Source organism: Delphinapterus leucas, chromosome 5 (genome assembly GCF_059928025.1).
Source record: "Delphinapterus leucas isolate spDelLeu-1000000601 "Yukka" chromosome 5, BTC_Dleu_Yukka2, whole genome shotgun sequence".
NCBI classification, from domain to species: domain Eukaryota; kingdom Metazoa; phylum Chordata; class Mammalia; order Artiodactyla; family Monodontidae; genus Delphinapterus; species Delphinapterus leucas.
In genome coordinates, this window is record NC_143133.1 from 14,421,805 (window position 1) to 14,446,749 (window position 24,945).

The 24,945-nt window shown below is 38.1% G+C and overlaps 1 protein-coding gene across 1 annotated transcript in view; it reads right to left on the bottom strand.

Moving 5' to 3' along the window:
- INTU (inturned planar cell polarity protein) overlaps window positions 1-24,945 on the bottom strand; it is a 75,318-nt gene that overhangs the window by 44,728 nt on the left and 5,645 nt on the right. Inside the window, exons 2-3 of the mRNA XM_022556937.3 lie at window positions 15,770-16,308; window positions 5,078-5,163 (exon numbers count right to left, since the gene is read on the bottom strand). Of these exons, the coding sequence (XP_022412645.1) occupies window positions 5,078-5,163; window positions 15,770-16,308 (625 nt within the window). The remainder of the gene's footprint in view (window positions 1-5,077; window positions 5,164-15,769; window positions 16,309-24,945) is intronic.

Here is a 24,945-nt window from a genome sequence, read left to right on the forward strand (position 1 = left end):
AGACAACCAAATTAAGAGTTAAGTGCCATTTTTAAAAAGGGGTTGATATATGTAAATATTAAGGATATTATGCGTTTTACAGGAAAAAACTTTTATTAAGAAGCATCTGATATAAGATAGTTTATAGCTTCTTATAAAAAAAGGTTTTTATAAGAGTTCATATGAAGGTTCTTATAAAGAGGGTTTTTCTGTTGGGTTTATATGAGGCTTCTTATAAAAAGTGTTTTCTGTTGTTCCTCCATGGACATTAACTGGTGACAAGTTTCATCATCTCCTGTCTCCCTCAAAAGGTTTTCTTATTTGTGCAATTTTCCCATCCTTTCTTTCCTCGGTCCCCCCACCCCCGACCCCGGCCCCTCAGTTCAGGAGCTGATATGTCTTACCTCAGGTCCAAGGATATGCTCTCTATAATTCACCACTTCCAAAATCTTGTTGCTTTAATTATATCCTCTCTCTACTCCCACCTCCAACCCACCCCACATGACAAGCAATGTCTCTTCAGCCTCTGCCAAACCAACCAACCGACCCTTTTTCCCCATTAGCTACCATGCCATCCTCTTCACACATGGGACCTGGGGAGGCTGTCAGAATCTGAAGAAGCTCCAGAGCCAGACCACACTCTCACTTCTGCCCCATGGTCTGCACTCTCTCTCACAACATCTTCGTTGCTCTCCATGTGTCTAATCTTTTCTCCTTTCTGGCAGATGCTCTGAATATTTCTTAGTGAAAACTCTGAAGGAATTGAGTCTACGTGGCTCAGCAAATTCTCTCTCCTCCATCCTCCTCTTTCGGGTGATCTCACAAGATTACTCAAGACAAAACTTGGAAGGCATCTTGGACTCCGCTCTCTCCTGCAGGAAGTACTGTCCTCTTTACTTCCCACATACTTTAAATCTAATCTACTCCTTTTCCCCCATATCCACAGCCAAGGCCTTTGCTCAGGCCTTCACCACTTCTCTTCTGAACTACTGGAAAGCTGACCACCTGGTTTCCCAACCTCCAGTCCCATCCAGAGGGATATATTCCTAAATGCAAACCTGATCACATCAGTCTTCTTCTTTAAACCATTGACATAGCTGGTTACTTCTGGGCTCTGAGAATAAAAAAAACACTTACAAATACTTTTTAAAAAAATTTGCCTATTTCCTAATCTTTCCACAATATATATGAGCACCACTTTTTGTGGAACAAAGAAATAATAAAAGTTAAAATATTCTACTCAAGTGTCATCTCCTTTAAGAAGCTTTTTCTCCTCTCTCTTAGGCCTAAGAAGTACTTGAAAGCTGAGAGTCTAAGATGAATGTTCTGCAGGCTGATCTCCCAGAAAAGGAGTTGGCTTCCTCCAAAGTTCCAGGAAACACGGTGATGGCCCAGGGCTTAATGCAATCAATCCCGGTCAACTGCAATGTTTGGACCCAAGTTTCCTGATCATGCCAGGGGAGGGGATGGCATAACTGCATCATTATGTGCTTGTTGAATAAATGAGTGAACAGAGCTGTGACAACAGGTCAAGGTCACAAAGGTCAGTAATTAGAAAAGTACTTGCACCTTTGTTCTTGTCATTTTGAATTTTTAAAACATTTTTTTAAACCCACAACATTTTATTCAAAAAATGATAAACCTATGGAAAGTTGCAAGAAGTGTACAATTATGCATATATTTCTCACGCAGTTTCAGCAATTTTTAACATTTTGCCACATTTGCTTCCTCCCGCTCTTCTCACTTGTGTGACTCCCCTCTCCTTCCATCCTCACCCTCTCTCTCTATTTAAAAAAAATTTTTGCCTGAACTACCTGAGAATTATTTGCAGCTATTTTAATGCTTCATTGCTAAGTACTTTAGTCCATGTCTCCTAAGGATACAAAACCAAATACAATTATGATACTTAAGAATTTTAATATTAAACACAATACTATTCTCTAGTAAAGGCTGTATTCAAATTTCCCCAAATATCCCAATACAGCTGTTCCTAACTGCACTACAGGATCAATAAAGGATTAGTCACTGCATTTGGTTGTATGTTAGTTCAGTCTGTCTTAGGCTAAAACAGTTGTCCAGCCTTTTTTTCTTTCATGACATTAACATTTTTGAAGAATCTAAGATAATTGTTTTGCAGAATCTTAAAACCTGGCTTCAAAAGAAATGATTTGGGCTCTTTGTGCCTCATGTAGTATATAGGCTTTGCCTCTGGGTTTCATCCTGGTGTTCTGAAACTATTTATAACAGAACTTATTTAAAATTCAAACACAGAACTGTAGAGTTGGAATGGGGCTCAGAGATTTATTCTCTCAAATCCCCTCTGATTATAAATGAGGAAACTGAAACCCAGAAGAGTTTGGAAACTTGCTCAGAGCGAGGTTTAAAATAGAGATCTGCCCTCCTTCTCCTCAGTGACCTTTCTACCACATTATACTCTCCTCCAGGGCATCTTCTGTTGGATGACAAGAAGGCTTTCAGGCTATTTTTATACTCTAAGTTTAAAATGTTACTGTTGGCTATTTCCAAATTTAAATGTTAAGTCTGCTAAGGTATTCTTTATAAACCAGCATTCCTCTCCCCTTATTGCTTGCATAAGGGTTTCAAATGCCATAGATACAAACCAGGTAGAGCAGCTTTTTCTGAGACAAGTCCACTGCAGTTAGTTCTGGCCCAACAAGAACAAGGGGATGCAGACACAAAGATCCACCCAGGTTGTATGTGAAATGGGAGTATCATGCTCTGGAGTCAGTTTCAGTTCTAGCTCTGAGTTATTAATTCTGCACCCTTGGACAAATCATTAACTCTCTCTCAGATTTTTTTTTCTCATGTATAAAATAGGAATACAAATTATCAGATTCTTACAGATTGTTATGGGGAACAAATGAAATTATCAAAGGGAATGCTATTAGCAAAGCACTGACACACTTGATGGCACATACAAACACTAGTTCCCTTCCCAATTCTCGGGTTGTATACAGTCAAAATCCCCTTGAAATTGCAGTAGGAAGGCAAGGCTGTGCTGGGGTACAACATACTCTCTCAATAGGCTAATTCCAACTCACAACAGTTTTTCTTCCGTCTTTAAAACAAATTGCTGTTTCCTCATTTCTGCACAAGATGTAAGAATTGGCACTTAAGAGCCATGTTGTTAAAAAATATATATCAAATAAATATACATATACAAATACATATATTTGTGTGTGTGTGTGTGTGTGTGTGTGTGTTTAAGCACAGAACCACATTTAATGCAGTTGTAAGGCAAACCAGGCAGACAGCAGATACACTGCTATTTCATGCTTAATGAGGACATGGAAATGGTGGATGAAATTGGTCCAAAAATATTTAAATCATTATTTCTTTTTCTTCTTTTTCTGCCAAGGGTGCATAGCTGAATTTACAAATGTTAATTAAATATAAGTATAATGTGACTCCACTGGAAACATAATTCTTTTTTTGAAGACAGAACAGATGTGGTTGAACTTTGGTAGGTAGTACTGACAGGACACCTGCCACTGACATAGGCAAGAAAGGAGGAGCCCTCATTTGGGGCTGATACGCAGCCAGTTTACTTGGGTGACACTGTTTCAGTCATTAAAATACTGTGATTCTTCATTACTGACTGGCAAGCAGCTGCTGTCTGGACCCCTTAAGGTGCCCTAGTACCTTGGCCCACCCCTGTTCCTCCCCTCATCTAGCAACTAAAGGGGATACCAGCACACCCTACTGAAGCACTATGTCTGCCTGATTGCTATTATTTCACACAGCACCCCACCTCCATCCCCATCTCTCTATCCACTCCTAGACATTGCTAGTCACTGGCTACCATAGTTATTCTAGCACTTTCATTTTGCATTTCTGAAGATAGCTAAATTTACAGAGCATCTGTGTGTGTGTGTGTTTGTGTGTGTGTGTGTGTGTGTGTGTGTTAAGAGAAGGAAGTAAACATAACAGGAGTCTTTTTTCTTAGAAAACAAGAAATTTCATAATGGGTCCTATTATTTCAGAATCTCAAATCAGATGCAGATATGATTCTGATTTATCAGGCATTCTGTTCTTCATCCTGATCAATCTGAAACTTGCTTCATCCTCTCACTGCCTGATGGAGTCTCTAACCTGTCTAAAACATATCACCGTCCCTACCCCTCGAAAGAGAGAAAGCCAATTCCTGATGATAACAAGAGCAGAACATTCTTAAACAGGAGGTATAGCATTTTAAAAATACATCTAATCGAGGATGGATCTAGAGACTGTCATACAGAGTGAAGTAAGTCAGAAAGAGAAAAACAAATATCGTATACTAACGCATGTATGTGAAACCTAGAAAAATGGTATAGATGAACCGGTTTGCAGGGCAGAAGTTGAGACACAGATGTAGAGAACAAACGTATGGAAACTGAGGGGGGAAAGCGGCAGGGGGTGGTGGTGGTGGTGTGATGAATTGGGAGATTGGGATTGACATGTATACACTGATGTGTATAAAACTGATGACTAATAAGAACCTGCTGTATAAAAAAATAAATAAAATTAAATTTAAAAAAACAAAACGAAAAAAGAAAAAATACATCTAATGACATAAAAATGTCATCTGTAATACAAAATGTCAATGCTTAGAGAATCAAAATAACTTATTATGAAAGAGATTTATTTTTACCTACAAGGAATGAAAAATAATTCATTAAGCTAAAAGCTCAGGAGTAAGGCTAAACTAGATAACAAAAAAGAAAAAAAAACAAGAAAATAGTATAGCTTTTAAAATAAACAAAACCACAATAAAAAACTTTATAGCAATTACGATTTTACTAAGTCAGAACATAGAAAATTCCATGACTATTTTAAATGGCTTTTCTAGGAATTGGATTTTCATCAGCAGGTATGGTACTTATAATGGCAAGTTGGTCATTATGTATGTTATTATTGTTCTTGTAGATATTTCTCTCTTTTTGGAACAATCTCTAAGAGCTAAAATTTTAGAAATATCCTAGCATGTTAAGTATAACTCGCCCATTATACATGACTATTTTCAGAATTTCATGAAAAGATAGCACAAACACTTATTTCATGTAATTCATCATAAAACACAGAAAAAGAATGTCCACACCTGCATAGGTCCAGGAATGCAAGATAGAACTCTCTCTATGTTCTCAGAGGTCACATCTACATCGTTCACGGCAACAAGGACATCACCTGAAAACAGAATCACAATAAAAGACAGTTGTGTGAGTATCCAAAATGGAAAAAGATCTAGAATTGGAACATTATAAAGCATCTATTCTGATCTTCAAAGTACAATGGAAAATGTGGTACAGACATTCAGGGACTTGTTCAAGGTTATAAAGCTCATTAGTGGCAGAACTAATCTCCCACCCCACTCTTTCTTAAACTATAACACAGCCCAACATTGCACCATAACTTAATACAACCTATGAATATTTAAAGAGATGAATATTCTCATTTTTGATACAATTGGGAGAATTACATAAACCCAAGGGACAAATGGAAAATTTGTAGCCAAATATTGCACTTAACAAAATTGAATCTAACCACTTAGACTCACAGTAAAAAAAATGCAGCTGACATTTTAATTAAATCCATGTGGTATATCGTAACTCAATATGCTGTGCATTCACTGTTATTACTGATATGTGCCCACACACATCTTTGTTTCAAAAGCTCCCAACCGCAATAAAACCTATAGCATGTTTCGGTAAAAAATCTCCTTTTCCATGGCTTTTCTTTAAATGTGTATATTATCAAATCAGGTGGCTTTAATAAAGATCAGTGTTAAAATGGAAATTTACTTTCACAACATAAACGTAATATCTAAACACCAGTCAGTATATTAATAGAAATACACATACCAAGGTTATTTTTTTCTCCTCATTCCCATCATTAGGAAATTGATTAAATAATTCATACTCATCCATTCATTAGTTTATCCAACAAATACTTATTGAATATCTGCTGTATGCCAGGCACTGTTCTAGGCACTGCAGATAGAGAACTGAACAAAACAGACAAAAAACTCTACTCCCATGGAGCTTAATACTCTTTGGGGAAGACAGATAATAAATATATATTGATATATATAGACAAAATAGTGTTGGTAGACAATTCTCCATTGGTCTCTCATATTTTCGTATATCTTAAAAGCCAAGGCACTGAAAGTCTGTGTTCTGGATTATCTTTTCAAGATTGTCTGTACAGCGAACAGCTTTGGATGAGATAGTGTCTCCCTCCAGAGCAAACGTACAGTATAATAACAGCAAAAAAAAAAAAAAAAGTACTGTATAAGATATATTAACAATATCTTATTGTTAATAATTGTTCTTTATAAAAGATTTATGTTCCCTAAGCTCCAAGTTCCTGTCCTTTAATGCAACCCACTATGTGTGTAGGGGTCACCTGGCCCTTTTCATGATGCCCTGTGGGAATGAGGGTTGGGGAACAGGTGAAACTGCCATTACTTTAGCTACTGCTATTCCTCACCAATCCCCGTCCCTTCATTCCTTGCTCTCCCTGATGTGTATCATATGGGAAAGGGGTTAAGTGCAGAGTGAGCATGAGTTTCTTAGGTCAGCCCTCTGAAAGCCTGCAATGACCTACACTAGGTTCAAATGCTCAAGAGATGCTATTCAGTTGAGAGTTCCTCAGGTTTGGGCACCAAGCCTTATATGATGGCCCGCTGTTGCAGCACTTTGAGCAACCTGGTAACTTTTCTTAAAAGAATTTTGAAATGTATAGAAATATCAAATCACTATGTTGTGTAACAGGAACTAACATAGGGTGGTAGGTCAATTATACTTCCAAAATAAACAAGCAAACTCACAGAAAAGAAATTGGATTTGTGGTTACCAGAGGCGGGGGAGGAGAGAAGAGGGGAATTGGATGAAGGTGGTCAAAAGGTACAAACTTCCAGTTATAAGATAAGTAAGTACTAGGAATGTAATGTACAACATGATCAATATAATTAACACTGTTGTCTGTTATATAACAAAGGTGTTAAGAGAGTAAATCTTGAGTTCTCATCACAAGGAAAAACATTTTTTTTCTATTTCTCTAATTTTGTATCTATATGAGATGATGGAGGTTCACTAAACTTACTGTGGTCACCATTTCATGATGTATGTAAGTCAAATCATTATGCTGTATGCCTTAAACTTAGTGCTGTATGTCAATTATATCTCAATCAAACTGGAAGAAAAGAGTAAGAACTTGCAAACTAAAATAAGCTTCCAACTTCAATTCAACTTGGAAAAATGTAAAAGCAACATACTCCCCTAATTATTTTTAAATAAGAGATTAAACAAGTGTACTATATCAAATTATTTATAGCTATCTTGATTTTAAAAAGGAAGGAAGGGGACTTCCCTGGTGGCACAGTGGTTAAGACTCTGCGCTCCCAATGCAGGGGGCCGGGGTTCAATCCCTGGTCAGGAAACTAGATCCCACATGCATGCTGCAACTAAGAGCTCATATGCTACAACTAAGGAGCCCACCTGCTGCAACTAAGACCTGGTGCAACCAAATAAATAGATAAATAAATAAATAAACTTTTTTTTAAAAAAGGGAGGGAGGGAAAGAGAGAGAGAGAGATTGGGAGGGAGGGAGGTGAACACAATATAGAAGTACTGATGTATTGATAAAACAAAATCCCTTCTGGACCGTACCAACCATGAGTTCTACTGTCTATAGATTATTCTATCCTCAGGACACCCAAATGGTGAAAAGATTTAAACCTTTCTCCTTTAAACTAAAACTCCATTGGATAAGGTCCCAAATGACTCTGTTTTTTTCCCCTCCAAACCCTAATGAATACAGTTCTGTAGTTGAGTGTTGTAGGAAGTATCATCTAAAAGCATCATGTCCAACAAACTTCTAAAAATAGGAGACATGTATCATCACAAAAGATATGAAAATAAATTTTAGAACAAGTGTAGTATATACACAATATTTCTAAATGTTTAGTAGAAAATTGTCTCTTTCTATAAAAGAAATGGTACATCCACTTCTCATTTTCCAGATACTTGCTTTCCTCACATTTTTCTGAGCCCCTCTGTGAGGTGACTCAGAGATGGCAGGCTTCCTGGACATCACATCACTGCAGTGGGCAGCCTGCACTCCAGGAAAGTTCTTTCTCAACAAGTGCATGGGAGTCATTAGTATGCAGGGTCCCATTTCAAAGGCTGAAAGGAAATGAACTGCATGAATTGATTTGAATTGTTAAATAAGAAATAGTCTGAGAATTATTGATGGGTAGAAGAGGGAAAATTTATCAAGTTTATCAAGAGATTTCATTCAAGAATCAAATAAAACATAAAGGGGTAGATCAGTTTATCAAAATGCTTAAGTAAATCCCTTTGGGTGATTGGGCTTTTTCTTTGTTTTGTTTAATTACATTTTCTAAATGGTCTACCATAAGCATATATTATTACTACTGCAAAGAGAAAAAAATTAAAACTCACACACACTGTGGTAGGCAGAATAACTGTCCTCCAAAAATGTCCACATCCTAATCTCTGAAATCTGTGAATATGTTACTTTACATAGCTAAAGAGACTTTTCAGATGTAATTAAGTTAAGGATCTTGAGATTGGGAGATTATCCAAAAGAGCCCAATGTAATTACAGGGCCTTTATAGGAAGGAGGCAGGAAAACCACAGAGTCAGAGAAAGAGCGACACGGAGATACTACACTGTTGGCTTTGAAGATGAAGGGACCACAAGGCAAGGAATGCAGGTGGCCTCCAGCAGCTGGCCAAGGAAAGGGGTTCTCCCCTGCAGCCTCCAGAAGGAATGCAGCCTTGTGGATACATTGATTTTAGTGCAGGAAGACGCATTTTAGACTTCTGACCTCCAGAACTGCAAGATGATAAATTTGTGCTGCTTTAAATCACTAAGTCTGTGGTACTTTGTCACAGCAGCAATAGAAAATTAATATACCCGCTTAACAGAACAAAGCAACTTTGGCTAAGCACCAAGTGAGAGTCAGGGACCATGAATGCTAAAGAATAGAAGGATATACAAGGTACACTTGGCAGTCATTGGAAAAAGAATAAATCAGTCTTGTTAGAATCTGGTATTTACATACAAGAGGACTGGGAAATAGGTATGAGACAGTGGGGTGGGATCAGATTGTGCATTTAAATTGATCATTTAGGGACTTCCCTGGTGGCGCAGTGGTTAAGAATCCGCCTGCCAATGCAGTGGACACAGGTTTGAGCCCTGGTCTGGGAAGATCCCACATGCCATGGAGCAACTAAGTCCGTGTGCCACAGCTACTGAGCCTGCGCTCTAGAGCCCATGAGGCACAACTACTGAAGCCTGCATGCCACAACTACTGAAGCCCGTGCGCCTAGAGCCTGTGCTCCGCAACAAGAGAAGCCACTGCAATGAGAAGCCCGCGCGCCGCAATGAAGAGTAGGCCCCGCTCGCGGCAACTAGAGAAAGTCTGCGCGCAGCAACTAGAGAAAGCCCGCGCACAGCAACGAAGAACCAACACAGCCAAAAATAAATAAATAAATTTACATAAATAAATAAATAGATCATTTAAATTAAGCTGAATTTGACTTCAGAGGGGAAAGCATATGGTTTTTGAAACACAGTTACATACTGCCATTTTATACATTCAGGTTAATGCATTTACTGACAAATTCTTAAGCTTTGAGAGAATAAAAATTATTGTATTTTTTTAACTTCAATATCAATCCCTCAACTATAACATGTAAGCACTAAACCAGAGAAATTTAAGGTCCCTCCCAACCTACCATTTTAGAATTCCTTGAATAAGGATAGCTCATCTACTGTAACTACCATTCAGAATATTAAGTAAAACATCACATTCTCTGAAGATGATGGATAAGAAACTAGTGCCAGGTTTTTATTTCTCATTAAAATAGAAAATAATATTGCAGAAATGTTGTAAAAATTATTGATAGCTATAAATTATTGATGGCATTATAGCCATGATTGTTTCTGCAAATTATTTTTAGTCTTTACATTTGTTCACACAAATGAGGCATCAAGGATTTTTTTCCTTTTAAACTTCTCAAGTAATAAGAATTTTTATGCTGGTATACAGTTTTTAGAATTACAATTTTAATAGTCAAATAACATACAAATTTATTAAATTATAATTTAAATAATCAGACCTTTGGTTTGACATTTTCATGCTTTTTATTATTATTAAAGAATGCTCAAATAAATGTTTTCGTGCACATAGCTTTTCCTGTTTTTACATCTAGGGTCAGCAAACTTTTTCTGTAAAGGGTCAGATCAGTAAATATTTTAGGCTCTGCAGGCCATATGGCCTTTGTCGCAACTCCTCAACTCTGATATTGTAGCTTGAAAGCAGCAATAAACAAATGAATGTGGCTATGTTCCAATAACATTTTACTTATGAACACTGATATCTGAATTTCATATAATTTTCATATGTCATAAAATACCACTCTTTTGACTTTTTTTTAAAAACCATTGAAAAAGTTAAAACCATTCTTGGTTTGCTGACTGTACAAAAATGGGTGGTGGGCCTGATTTGATCTGCTGGCTGCGGTTTGCAGATGTGTTTTAGATTACTTCTTTAGGACAAATGTCTCAGAATGAATTAACTGGGTTAAACAGTACATTGTGGTAGTTTAACACTTATTTCCCAATTACATTTTGAAAGGATTAAATCATTTCTTTTCATTTTTGTTTCAAAGAGAAATCTTTTGGCACTTCCCCCACCCATTCAAGTGAGCAACCTGGCAAGTGAAAGAGCTCTGTGAATGCAATTCACAACCCATGGGTCTCAGCTGTATCACTGACTGGCTGTCTGCTCTCGGGTAAGTCATGCGATTCCTTTGGTGCTCATCCGTAGGGGGAAGTAACAACCAGACGCTCTCAACAAAGGCCTAAAAACTCTAAAATTCTGTCTTTCCAGTGAACACACTGCTTCAGTGTCTTTCCTTTACTAGTGGTTCAAGTACCATGGGGAGAAGTATGGGGAAAAAACGACGTGCGAGAGGAGAGACAAACAAGTAGAGTTATTTTCATTAAGAATATCAAAATGTTACACCTATTAGAGGAGAAAATAAAAATGTGTACCAAGTAATAGTCTGCAAAATATTAGAGAATAAAACCATACGTTATGTGTTCATAAAAACCAAATCTGTCTTTTCAAAAGAGCACTTCAGATATTTTAATTGGAAATAACCAAAATGTCCACCAACAGTGGAATGGAAAAATAAATAGTATGTATTCATACAACGGAATACTACATAGTGAGAACATGGATATTTCTCATAGATTATAAGCTAAAGAAAATATAATAGAAACAAGAGAATACACACCATATACTTTCATATACATGAAGTTCAAGAAGAGGCAAAATCAACTCTGTTGATAGAAAAGTTCTGACTTTTAAAAGATTACCTTTGGGAGGGGGTACTGACTAGGAGGATGTACCATGGAGCCTTCTGGGTACCAAAAACATTCTATATCTTGACCTGGGTGGTAGTTACACAGGGACAAGCATATGTCAAAATTTACTGAGTATACATTTAAGATTTGTGCATATTATGGGTCATACCTCAATTAAAATGATTTTTTTCAAAGTAAATCCAAAAATACTTCCAAAATTTTTTAAAATTTAAAAGAGAAACTTAGCACAAGTATTATACAAATCTCTTTAGTGATCACAGGTGAGAACATTAGAAGTTGACACAAAAAGAGCTTGAAATAAAAACTTTATTCTTCATCAGAAAAAGTTTCCAGGGGTATGTGTGTCTAGAATATTAATGTGGGGACTTCCCTGGTGGTCCAGTGGGTACAACTCCATGCTCCCAATGCAGGGGGGGTCTGAAATCGATCCCTGGTTGGGGAACTAGATGTCACATGCATGCTGCAACTAAGAGTTCACATGGCGCAACAAAGATCCCGCATGCCACAACTAGACCCCGCATGCCACAACTAAGACCCAGCACAGCCAAAATAAATAATTAATTAATTTAAAAAAAAGAATATCAATGTGTAATTTCTCTAACCCTATCCTTCCCAATCCTCAAAAAAACATCTAGTTTAAAATGACCAAAAAAAGGGTAATCTTGAAGACAAAAATAAATCACTGAGATGATATGCAGTTTCTAGGATGTAGATAAAAGGGGAACTTCTTTTTGTTCTGGACTGAGTCAGAGGCTGGCTACAGGTAGTCCAGGAGCTATGAACTGTCAAACTTTAACAGAAACGCAAAAATAGAAATATAAAAAATAAACATGCAAGCCCTTGGCAGCAGGAACAGCAAAAATGGCACCAAAAAAGGTAGCAAGACCCCCAAGGATCCAGCAAAGAAGAATGAGAATAGAACAGAGTTCTGCTGTCATAAAAGGAAAGAAGAGTCACCCGTCTCACTGTGCTGGTCAAGGGACTTTAGTCAACAGTGGGTCACCCTCCAGCCGGAGAACAGGGGAAGTCACCCTGAGCAAACTGCATTGACCTGGACAAAGCATTCATGATCTTCCTGCCTGTGGGGTGACTGCAGTGTGAAATGTCGCTATGAAAGAAGCAAGTGAGAAATTACCACCACAGAAGCACCTTGTACGATTAGCAAACCCACCATGACATTAAAATCGTCCATTCTTGCGAATGGGTATGAACACATACCCAACTTGGAATAGGATTTCTGATCTTGATAAACAAGAGCATCTGCTCGATGAAGTATTGAAGGACGAAGTCTCTTTCCTAACAGCAATTTATATCTCTGCTCTAAGGGGCATAAGATAATATTCATTATTTATAAGCTTAACACCTGTGACTGCTCAGAGAATTTTTTAAAAATTAATGCTGAAAGAAAATCATCCATTCTTTAGTCCCAAAATTATATAATTAAAAAATATGGAACATAATCATAAAACTAAAAACTTAGAAAAGAAGAGATAACAATTACCCATAATGCCCCCACCCTAATCCAACACTATTAGCATTTTGCTGTATTGATATTAACTTCTAATTGTTTTCCCTGCATGTATTCTTTTTTACATGGTTTATTCATTCATTCAGTAAATGTTTTTGAGGGCTTATTATGAGCCAACCATTTTGCTACGCATCAAAGATGAAATAATCATTTTATTCTGACAAATTTCCTTTCTACTTATTAGTAAATCATAATCTTTTCTATTAAAAAATTGAACTCATGAGCCTCATTTTTCTAACTTTTTATTGCTATTTAATACACATGCAGGAAAGTGCATAAATTGTAGTACAATACAATGAATTATCACAAAGTGAACGCATCCATGTTACCTCACTCAGGTTAAAAGGTAGACAACTAGCATCTTGTGTATCTTTAAATTACTTTAATGATAAACAGTGGGACCACCCTGGTAGTCTTCCTGTCTCTGGTTCATTCTCTTTCCTCCCATACAGATGGTGCAAAGATCACGGCCAGAGGTAACTGCCATGCCTAGAAGGTTCAGCAGACTGGAGTATCAGGGGAAAGGAAATATGGAATAGGAGGCTCATTGGTCATAACCACCACTCTGTTAGGTTTCAAGAGAAAAGGGTAAAAAGAATTTTACAGATCTGTCTATAACTCGGTCCAAATAGGCATTCCAAGCAGAAGCCCCAGGTGAGTATAAGGAGAATATGTAGCCGAGGTTTCCCAGCATGTGGGATCATACAGTTATGGTGGTGGGCAACAACCAGGCAGGATTTCATAAGCAGGAATTCTGGTCTCCTTTGACAGAACTAAAAGAACAAACCTTAGAGATATTTTAGTCCAATTCTGTAAGTTGACAAAAAAGGAAGGTGAGGACCTGAGAGAATGTAAGTATGCATTAGCTCCTGTTCCAGTTGCCTATTACTGCATAAGCAATCACCCAAAAAACTCAGTAGCTTCAAACAACAACCATCCTTTGCAACTATGTGTGGAGATGGATGTTAACTAGACTTACTGCAGTGATCATTTCGGAGGATAAACAAATATAAAATCATTACGTTGTATGCCTGAAACTAATGTAATGTAATACGTCAATTATATCTCAATTAAAAAAAAAACAAAAACGAAAGAAACAACCACCACCATTTATTGTCTCTCCCGGTTCTGGGGTTGGTTGATGGGGCTCAGCTGAGGTTATCACTCAGGGTTCCTTGTGTAGCTGCAGCCAGACGGTTGGGGCAGGGGTTACCCGGACGGCTTCTTCACTCACGTCTGATAGCTGTTCCTGAGCGTGGCTGGGGCCTCAGCTGGGGCTATCAGCCAGAATGCTACGACTCAGGGCCTCTTCAAGTGGCCTGGTCTTCCTCACAGAATGGGGACAGGCAGAAGGTGCATCCCCTTTTATAAGCCCGCTCCTTAAGTCTGTGTGTACAGTACCAATTAAGCTGTGGTCACAGACCCACCCAGATTCAAGGCCAGGGCAGTGGTGCACAGAGATACACACACATACCACAACTCTCCATGGGGGGAGTATCAACATCACGCTGTAAGAAGAGAATGTGGAGATCTTGTTGCAACCATGTGGAATACATGCTTTGCACAGATGCCCTTCCTACAGAGTTCCTCCCTGCAAACCCTTATCATGGCACTTATCACACTGTGGGAAACTGTCTGCTTATTTCTGACCCTACGTGAGCTCCACTACAGCATGAGCTCCTTAGGAGGAGTAACTGGATCATTAGAGTAATCTTCGTGCTCCTGGCATTTAGCAGGTGCTCAAAAAATTATCTAATGAATCAATGAACAAACAAAAAATTTGGACTTAAAGAAATATTTTGAAATGTTTCTAAAGAATCTATAAAAGTTCCTTTATCAAAATCTCTCAGGCTGGGTCAGCTTAAGACCATCAGCCTGGAGAACTGTTACTACCTGTAAGTTTTGTTAACAACATATTCTCATCTTTAACTAATCTATCTTTAGGTAAATAATCTATCTCTAGGTAACTAGTCTATCTCTAGGTAACTAACCTATCTCTGGGTAACTAATCTATCTGTGGGTAACTAGTCTATCTCTAGGTAACTAGTCTATCTCTGGGTAATCTATCTCTGGGTACCGAATCTATCTCTGGGTAACTAACCTATCTCTGGGTAACGAATCTATCTCTGGGTAACTAACCTATCTCTGGGTAACTAACCTATCTCTGGGTAACTAATCTATCTCTAGGTAACTAATCTATCTCTGCTACTAACTCATACATACCCAACAGTTTAAAATGTATCAGCAACAGAAAATGCTCATCTTAACATATATTCAGAATAACTTGTAGACTTCTTATTTTCCCCTCAAAATTGGTGGGATATTTTATGACAAGTGCCCTTAAAAGGAAATTTACGTATAACACCAATGTTGCTACATATGCCATAGGAAACAGTTTAAAACTACTCCAAGAACTCGGGGCACTTAAGTGCAAACATACAATTTTAAAATATTTTTATTCATAAATTATATATTTTTGTATCATGTTATTGGATATAGGTCATTCAAACCTAAATTATCACTGTACAGTCAACTTTTCTTTTTCTTGCCAGCAAAGAAAACCAAGATGAAATAAAATTATATAAAAACTTGAAAATTAGTTAAGCTGTTCCCTGGCCTAACAAGGCACCCATGTGTATTCAATGCACTAAAGTGCTTGTCTTAAGAATGCTGTGCATTGCAGTACACAATCCTTCCAATTTCACTACTGTCCCAAATATCGTCAGGCAGTCCTTTATTGGTTGAGACACTGGGTATAATTCTGTTTTGATCACTTTCCTCACAAAGCATCATCAACCATTAACCCTGCAAACAAGGACTGATGCTCACGAGCAGGACTTACCAATTAATATCTGACCACTCTTCATAGCAGATCCTCCTGGCAACAGGCCATGGACCACAAGCTTCTCTCCACTGCCCTGTTTTCCACTTCTTCTCCAGCTCCACTTGGTCTGATGGATAATCCCAATCAGTACTTCCAGAAGCTTGAGCTGCTCTTTGGCTTTGGTGACGGTTAGCTTTTTGGGGTTCACGTAAACGTTCACGTCTTTGTACCGCTGCTGAACAACAACTCCTGTTTTCTGATTGGACTGATGCTTTAGAATGGATACTGGCCCACTGGCATTGCTATTTTTTTTATTATAGCGCTTGGGTAAAAGTTTTTTACTTTTTAAAATCTTGGTAAACCGCTTGAGTTTGGGTTCATACTTTTTTCCTTCTTTGTAATCATCCTCTTCAATAATAATCTCGTTTTCGCTGAACCTGACATGGTTCACAGTAGGTGTCTCAGGAAGAAGGCTTTCTTCTTCATCCTCACTCAACTCCAAATAAAATAGCTCTCCATTCTTCTGCACACTGTCCAGCCATTCAGGCTCCAGGTCACTGTGAAAAAGAGAAAAGATAATCTAAATCGCAGCCAAACATGGGAAAAACAGTTATGCCTTTCCGGCAGGCGGGTGAGGGTAGGGGTTGGGGTGCGGGGAGACGGGAGGGGTGAAATTTCTTTGATTATTTCAGAGTCTCCTCACTGATTCTAATTTATTGTGAGCATCAACATTATTCCCCGTAGAATGGTTTTTGTAGAGCCTTGAAGAACTGGGGTTGGAGGAGATGGAATCAAAATGGCATAGTGATAGAAAAGAAAACAAATTTAAAAAGAGATGGCCCCCTTCTAGAATCTAAGGTTCTATTTTGTTTTTTAAATTTAATTCAGTCCCTGTGTGGTTACTGTTCACTTTAGATAATTTCACTGGACAATGATTTACATTAGTAGTTGATTATACAATTATATCCACAGATGTGAGACATTCAGAAATTGCACATAAAAACATCCTATTTGCAAAGAAATTATTCAGCATGGCTGACACGTTAAAACAAAAGTGAAAGCCTACCAGTATTAAAAGACTTTGTTTATATAATAAGTTTTCAAAAAAGGAACATTCACCCACCACGAACTAAAATCTTTGCTGAAAACAACTAGTTTGTAATCACAGTTAATAATAATCACTTCTGTAGCCTATAATTTCATAAAATTCCTTTTAATGAATAATTGTAGTAAGAAGAGTAAACCACACATGACATGATTCATCATGTGATTTTTAACTGGGAAATAGGCCATTGAAAAAAACAAAATTATTATTATTAAAATGATTCAAAGAGCATTAAAAAACAAAAATACCCATCTTAGGGTAACAGACCTAACCACAAACTCTACCCTGTTCAATGTTACGAACAGTTTACCTTTCAAACTGCTATCTTTAAAGCAAAACTGGGTACAGTGGAGGAACTAACATGTGGAGAGACTTCAGAAACATAGCTGTAATATCCTGGCACGATATAATTTGTGTTCGAATCATTCAATCAGTTAGAAGACATCTGTTTTCTGCAGTGTTTATTAGCAATCTTGGTTCTTTTAACTTAAAAGTCAAGTGTCTCTTTCTAAATACTGTGAAAATTCATCCAAAAAATGCACTATTCTATTAATCCAAAAAATGCACTATTCTATTAATCAGAAACTAACCACTACGCTGGTCTGTAGTTGGTAATTAACATAGAATTTTCAACTATATATGAATGGTTAAAAAAAAAAAGACATAACTATCCCCAGATATCAAAACTAACATTTCTTTGGCACTTGCTGGTTCCCAGTGTGTGGCATCATTTTAGGCACTTAGCACCGCTTACTGTGGATTATTCACCATTATCAGTTGTTTTGACTATATCTGTCTGTACCTGCAGAAATCAGTATTTAATATCTCTGTAGTTTTACTCTGATGAGTCTAAATAACTGTGTTCCCACCATAAAAAATTTAGATAACAATGTACCGTAATTTAAAATGGCACAGGGACTTCCCTGGTGGTCCAGTGGTTAAGAGTCCGTCTTGTAATGCAGGGGACGCTGGTTCGATCCCTGGTCAAGGAACTAAGAGCCCACATGCCACAGGGCAACTAAGCCCGCACACCACAACTAGAGAGACCGTGTACCACAACTACAGAGCCCACATGCTCTGGAGCCCGCATGCTACAACTAGAGAGAAGCCCACATAGTGCAAGGAAGAGCCTGCGCATTGCAACAAAAAATCCTGCCTGTCACAACTAAGACCCGACGCAGCCAAAAGATAACTTAATTAATTATTTTAAAAATAAAATAAAATAAAATGGCACAATGAAAATATCATAATTAAACACAATTACTTATGAAGATATACATTAATTAGAAAAATGAATGAAATTTACTTGCTTTATAATCTCACCCTTTTAATCTGGTCTGTTGTTCGTATGAGAGATACGTGACGCCAAAGAAACATTTTTCCCTCTCTGCTAAACATGAAGATGGTTCACCTAATTCTCTAAAATCTGGAATTTATACTTTTTTTTTTTTTTTTTTTTTTTGGGTAGTGTGGTGTGGCACGCAGGATCTTAGCTCCCCACCAGGGATCAAACCCGGGCCCCCTGCAGTGGAAGTGCAGAGTCTTAACCACTGGACCACCAGGGAAGTCACTTATTCTCTAAAATATGAATGCGAAACCACTTTTTGGTTATGATTTAAAGATCCCTGCAGGTGGAGGTGCCACAGGGGGTGGCATTCAGTTGTAGAACAAATAAACAGTGCCAGGCATGGTGGACAGTACTGGAATTACAAAGATGAATACCTCAGTTCCTTCTCTTGTCTAGTGGGGAAGAGAAACTGAGAAGGAATTCATGACAATACACATGGTAGGTGCAAAAGAGAGGTCATCCAGCTTAGCCTGGGGTTGAGGATGAGGTCAAGGGAGACTTTCTGGTAGAGGAGACCCCAGAGGTGAGTTTTAAAGCAACAAGTGTCTGGGGAGGAGGGCTTGGGGAGCTGAGGGGGAAGACAAGAAGAGAATCCCAAGCAGAAGTACCAGCACAAGCAAAGGCCTTGAGGGGTAGTCCCCATGGCCTATGTGGATAACTAAAGCTAGTCTGCGGTTGCCAGAGTGGAGGTGGTGAGGTGGGGAATGACAGGAGAAGTCTAATTTTGCAAGTTGTAATTTTGCAAGCCCTTTTGGACCCTGGCAAAGGGTTTGGGTTTTGTTGTGTAGGTAAGAGAGTATCAATGAAGAGTTTTAGGTAGAGGGGTTTACATGTTAGAAATCCCTGAATAGATCTACTTTGACAGGACAATAGAAGAAGGAATTGAGGTGGACAAGATTCAAGATAAGAGGCCAGGGGCTGCCCTGGTGGCGCAGTGGTTGAGAATCCGCCTGCCAATTCTGGGGACACGGGTTTGTGCCCTGGTCAGGGAAGGTCCCACACGTCGTGGAGCAACTAAGCCCGTGAGCCACAACTACTGAAGCCCACGTGCCTAGAGCCCATGCTTCACAACAAGAGAAGCCAACACAGTGAGAAGCCTGCGCACAACTAAGAGTAGCTCCCGCTGGCCGCAACTAGAGAAAGCCCATGCAGCAACGAAGACCCAACTCAGCCAAAAATAAATAAATTAATTAATTTAAAAAAAAGATAAGAGGCCATTTAGGGGGCTGTTTCCGTAGTCCAAGCAAAGATGATAACTAAGGCAATTGTAGAGGAAATGGAAAGTAGGAAAAACATTTGAGAAATGCTTGAAAATCACCAGGACGTTGAGACTGATTAGATGCGATGATGAGGGAGACGAAAGAACTGGTGTTGACTAGATTTCTAGTTGGTGACTGTACTTTCATGTACACATAAGCACAGACTCATTTTATATAAATGGGCACGTAATTATCATACATGTCATTCTCCCTTCCTACCTTTCACTGACATGTTAAAAATCTGTGTTCTAAACAACAAGGTCCTACTGTATAGCACAGGGAACTACTGATATATTCAATATCCTGTGATAAAGCATAATGGAAAAGAATATGAAAAACAATATATATATGTATAACTGAATCACTTTACTGTATACCAAAAACAAACATCGTAAATCAACTATACTCCAATAAAAAAAATTTTTTAATCTGTGTTCTTATAATCATATAAAACATACATAGGGTTATTTGTTACTGTTTGTTTTGAAAAAGTAAGTGGAATCTATACATACACACACACACCCCTTTACCATTTATCACTAAAAAAACAATTTAAAAACCTCTAATGGCTACATTAAGGGATGTAGCATGAGGGATGTAGCACATTTGGTCACTCACCTAATGATAAGCTTTGTGTTCATTTTTTTTTTTTTTTTTTTGCCCCTATGGACAACAATACAGTAACCATTCTTTTTTTTTTTGCGGTACGCGGGCCTCTCACTGCTGTGGCCTCTCCCGTTGCGGAGCACAGGCTCCGGACGCGCAGGCTCAGTGGCCATGGCTCACGGGCCTAGCCGCTCTGCAGCATGTGGGATCTTCCCGGACCGGGGCACGAACCCGTGTCCCCTGCATCGGCAAGCGGACTCTCAACCACTGCGCCACCAGGGAAGCCCAGTAACCATTCTTTTATGTAGGGGGATAGAGAGATAGATAGATAGATAGGTAGGTGTCTTTACCCTAAAACTATACCAATTCACATTCCCACCAGCAATGAATGGGATCCACTTTCTTAAGCTCTATATTTAAAAAATATTTCACTTTAAGCAGAAGAAATTTTTTTAAAAAGGGAGAAATTAAAAGAAGGGAGAAAAGAGACAGGAATAAAGACAAGGAAATGAACATAGGAAACTGTAAAAGAAGACAAAACATATAGTAAAAAGAAAATGACCTGAGAGGTCACAGACCTTGGTTCAAACACTGTTCTATTGAGATTTTCACTTTTCTAAGCTTTAGGTTTCCTTTTCCAGAAAACAGATTATAGCTACCTCACAGGGCTGTTATCAACAGCAAATAAAATAATGTGCCTGGCATGGTAAAGGCCAAATAAATGACAGTTCCCGTCCTCTTGCACCACAGTCAGAACTGGAGAGAAATTTACACCTTTATTAGATATAGCTCCTGTACTTCTGCACTTTTCCAACCCCTAGCAATAAATGAAGATGCCTCCAATGATCTCTACTAGATTCCAGGCTAAGTGCTGGTAACATATGAACCAAAACTAGATACTGCCTTTAAGGCCACAGTTCAGGATTCCCAAAAGGTTCCTTATTCCTACTACAGGTGATTACTTCCTCTTTAGAAAAACATCAAAGAGCATAACTGATTAACGTTATCAGAAAGTTTAACAGAGGTGGAAAGACTGTACTCTCAAACTAGTTCTATTAGAATGGAGGGGGTGTATTAAAAACAACAATAAAACAAAACTGCCAACTTTTCATTGTAACTATTTATTAATAATGAAATTAATATATATAGACACTCTTCACTCCAGGAGATGGAGATTAATCTTTCCTCCTCTTTAGTGTAGACTGGACTCAGTGACATGCTTTCAAAGAACAGAGTATGGAAAATGAAAAACAGCGACTTCACAGGGAAGAAACCTGGCAGACATCACCTTAGCCAAGTGATCAAGGTTATGAAAAACAAGGAAGGACTGAGAAACTACTGCAGACCAGAGGAGACTTAAGGAGACGTGATGACTAAATGCCATATGATACCCTAGATTGGATCCGGGAACAGAGAAAGTTCAAAAGTAGGGGAATGGTGAAATCTGAATAAAGTCTAGAGTTTAGTTAACAGTACTATACTAATGTTAATTTCTTAGTTTTAAAAAATGTACCCTATTTGTGTAAAAGGTTAACATCAGAGAAAAACTGGGTGAAGAATTTACAGGAATTCTCTGTACTATCTTTTCAACTTTTCTGTAAATCTAAATTTATTCCAAAATAAAGTATTTTTTAAAGTTTTTTTTTTAATTAATTTATATATTTTTGGCTGCATTGGGTCTTCATTGCTTCTCGCGGGCTTTCTCTAGTTGCGGCGAGCAGGGGTTACTCTTCGTTGCAGTGCGCAGGCTTCTCCTTGTGGTGGCTTCTCCTGTTGTGGAGCATGGGCTCTAGGCATGTGAGCTTCAGTAGTTGTGGCACGTGGGCTCAGTAGTTGTGGTGCACGGGCTTAGTTGCTCTGCTACATGTGGGATCTTCCCGGACCAGGGCTCAAACCCTTGTCCCCTGCATTGGCAGGCAGATTCTTAACCACTGCACCACCAGGGAAGTCTAAAATCTTTATTTTTAAAAAGGAATTAAATCTAGCAGTTTTAATTAAGATTTTTATAATACATGGGTTACATTAATCAATATAAATATTCTTTCATTTTTTTCTGAGAGCCTATGGTGCAAGCTGCAAAGCTGTCATTGTGCAAATGTCCTTCAATGAGATTTTTATTTTGTTCATTCTACTTTGCTCTAAACAGAAATAACTGTATATTTATAGTCTGCCTGCAAAGTTTGATGGCACTTTAATTGGCCTCAAGGCCCTAAATGATGTGGTAAATGTGAGCAGAGTCCTTCTTACCAAAGAAAAACTTGCTAATTTGCAAATAAACAAGCTCACTTACATAAGCTCTAACAGTATTAAAGAAAATGAACTTCAGATAATGCTTTTAAGTTTCTCAGTTTCTCGGGTGTTTCAAAATTCTATGTTGATACTAAATCTTTTCTTCTTCTTCTAAGTTATTGAATCTCTCAGGTCCTTAGGTGCATTAATGTCAGCATTTTTCACCAAATGTAGTATCACAATTTCCTTGGCCACCACAAGGAAAAACATTAACAAAATAGCCAGCCCTCATGGCACATTTCCTTAAGGAAAACAGACTTTTGCTACTACTTCAAACCTGTTATAATACTTTTTTTTCTTTTTTTTCATTTTAGTGGGGAAAGCACAATGTGCTTTACCAAAGTGGCCAACACATGTAGTTACATAGTTATATAGTGCTAATAGGTACAGCAGGACAATCCTAGGTACAGAGACAAACCACACAAAATAAAAACACCATGACAAATTATCATGGATTCTATCTGGGGCTTGTTCAGTAAGTATGGGTCTGCCTAATGCTTTTCTGTGTTTTCATTTCTGTGTTCTGTCTACCAGCAATATCTAATTTTCATCCCCGAAGCCTTTTGATTGTTTTCTAAAAGGAAACCATGATTTTAAGAGTTAAAATCTATGCTAGCTGTTATAGCAGCTTGAGGAGGTGGGGAACCTGGTGGGAGCTGATGATGCTGCTTCTAGCCCAGCAAGTTACCACTGGAACAAATGTGGAGCATGTCAGAGAAGAAGGGATCAGCCAGTGAATTACTAACTGTGTAGTCAATGCATGAAATAAATTTTTACATCAGGAACACATCTCCACTAGAACTATGCTAATAATGACCCCATTCCCTACCCTAACCCTTCTGCTAAACAGGGCATGTCTACACATCACTAAGTTAAGGATACGATCTAACTCTGGTAGAACTGAAATCAAAGACCAGCAAATCATTTTTTGATAGGGCTTTATTGTGCTTTTAAAGATGTCAGATGGACAGAGAGCATCACCTAGCTGAAATGCAAGTGACAAAAGTGAGGAATGAAAACTGCTATAGGAGAAAAACTGTTATTGGAGAAATTAAGTCTAAGAGGGATCAAATAAGGTCCTACGAGAAGGTGGCACTTAAATGAAAACTTGAATGATTGTGATAGGAATCAGAGATAGGAAGAAAAGGTGTTTCAAACAGAGAACAAAGTATCAATAGGTATAAGTGTAGGTATGAAAGAAAATGTTAGGAATGAGAATGGGTGAATATTTCAGTGTAGTAATATTATGAACTGAATGTTTATGTTCCCCCAGAATTTATATGTTGAAACATTTCCATCCAATGGGATGGTGTTAGGAGGTGGGGGCCCTTGGGAAGTAATCAGAATTGGATGAGATCATAAGGGTGCAGCCCTCACAAATGGGATTAGTGCCCTTATGAGACACAGGGAACTTGCTTCTCCTCACTGCTATGTGAAAACACAATGAGAACTTGCAGTCTGCAACCTGGAAGAGGGCCCTTACCAGAACCTGACCATGCTGATATCCTGATCTTGGACTTCCAGCCTCCAGAACTGTGAGAAATACATTTCTATGGTTTATAAGCCACTCAGTCTAGGATTTTTTTTTTTTTTTTTTTGGCCACACCACACGTCTCATGGGATCTTAGTTCCCTAACCACAGATCGAACCCATGCCCCCTGCAGTGGAAGTGCAGAGTCCTAACCACTGGACAGCCAGGGAATTAATTCCCTTGGATGTTTTTTAAATAGTGCTCAGAGCTAAGACAAACAGGAATACAGGTGACTTAAAGGAAGATCATCAAAGATGAGATCAGATAGGCTAGGGACAGATCTAAAAGAGCTTTAAAAAGCATCCTAAGGAATCTGGAGTTTATTTGGGAGGCCATCAAGCTTTTGAGTAGAAAAATGATTTAAAAGACTTTTCTTTTTTTTAGGAGCAGTTTCAGGTTCACAGCATAACTGAGCAGAAGGTAGAGTGACTTCCCATATACTCCTTGTCCCCCCAGTTGCATGGCCTCCTCCATTATCAACATCCCTCACGAGAGTGGTACATTTGTTACAATCGATGAACTTAACATTGACACAACATAATCACCTCAAATCCACAACTTACTATATGGTTTACTCTCATGGTGTACAATCTATGGGTTTGGACAAATGTATAATGACATGTATCATCCACCATTATAGTATAATTATAGTATCATACAGATACAAACAGTATCTGTATAGTATTATACAGATACTATATGATATTACAGTATCATACAGTATCATACAGTTCCACTGCCCTAACACAATTGTCCTAATATTTTAAATTTTGAAATAAAAGTCAAAATACATGAAGGCCCATCAAGTTTCCCAGTACCAGGAAGATAGTTTTTGTGTTAAAGAAAAGCATGTCTTTTCTAGGTCATCTACACAAAGACTTCATTTCCAAAGAAGTAGAAATGCTTACACATTCAGCCTTTCTCTTTAAGTACTTGCCCCTTAGTATATAGGAGTCTTGAGACATCTTGTAAAACAGTAAATTATAACCAAGAATTCTCCTAATTCTGAATCCCTCAAGACCAGAGAAAACTTGATGAAACGAAAATGTTAACACT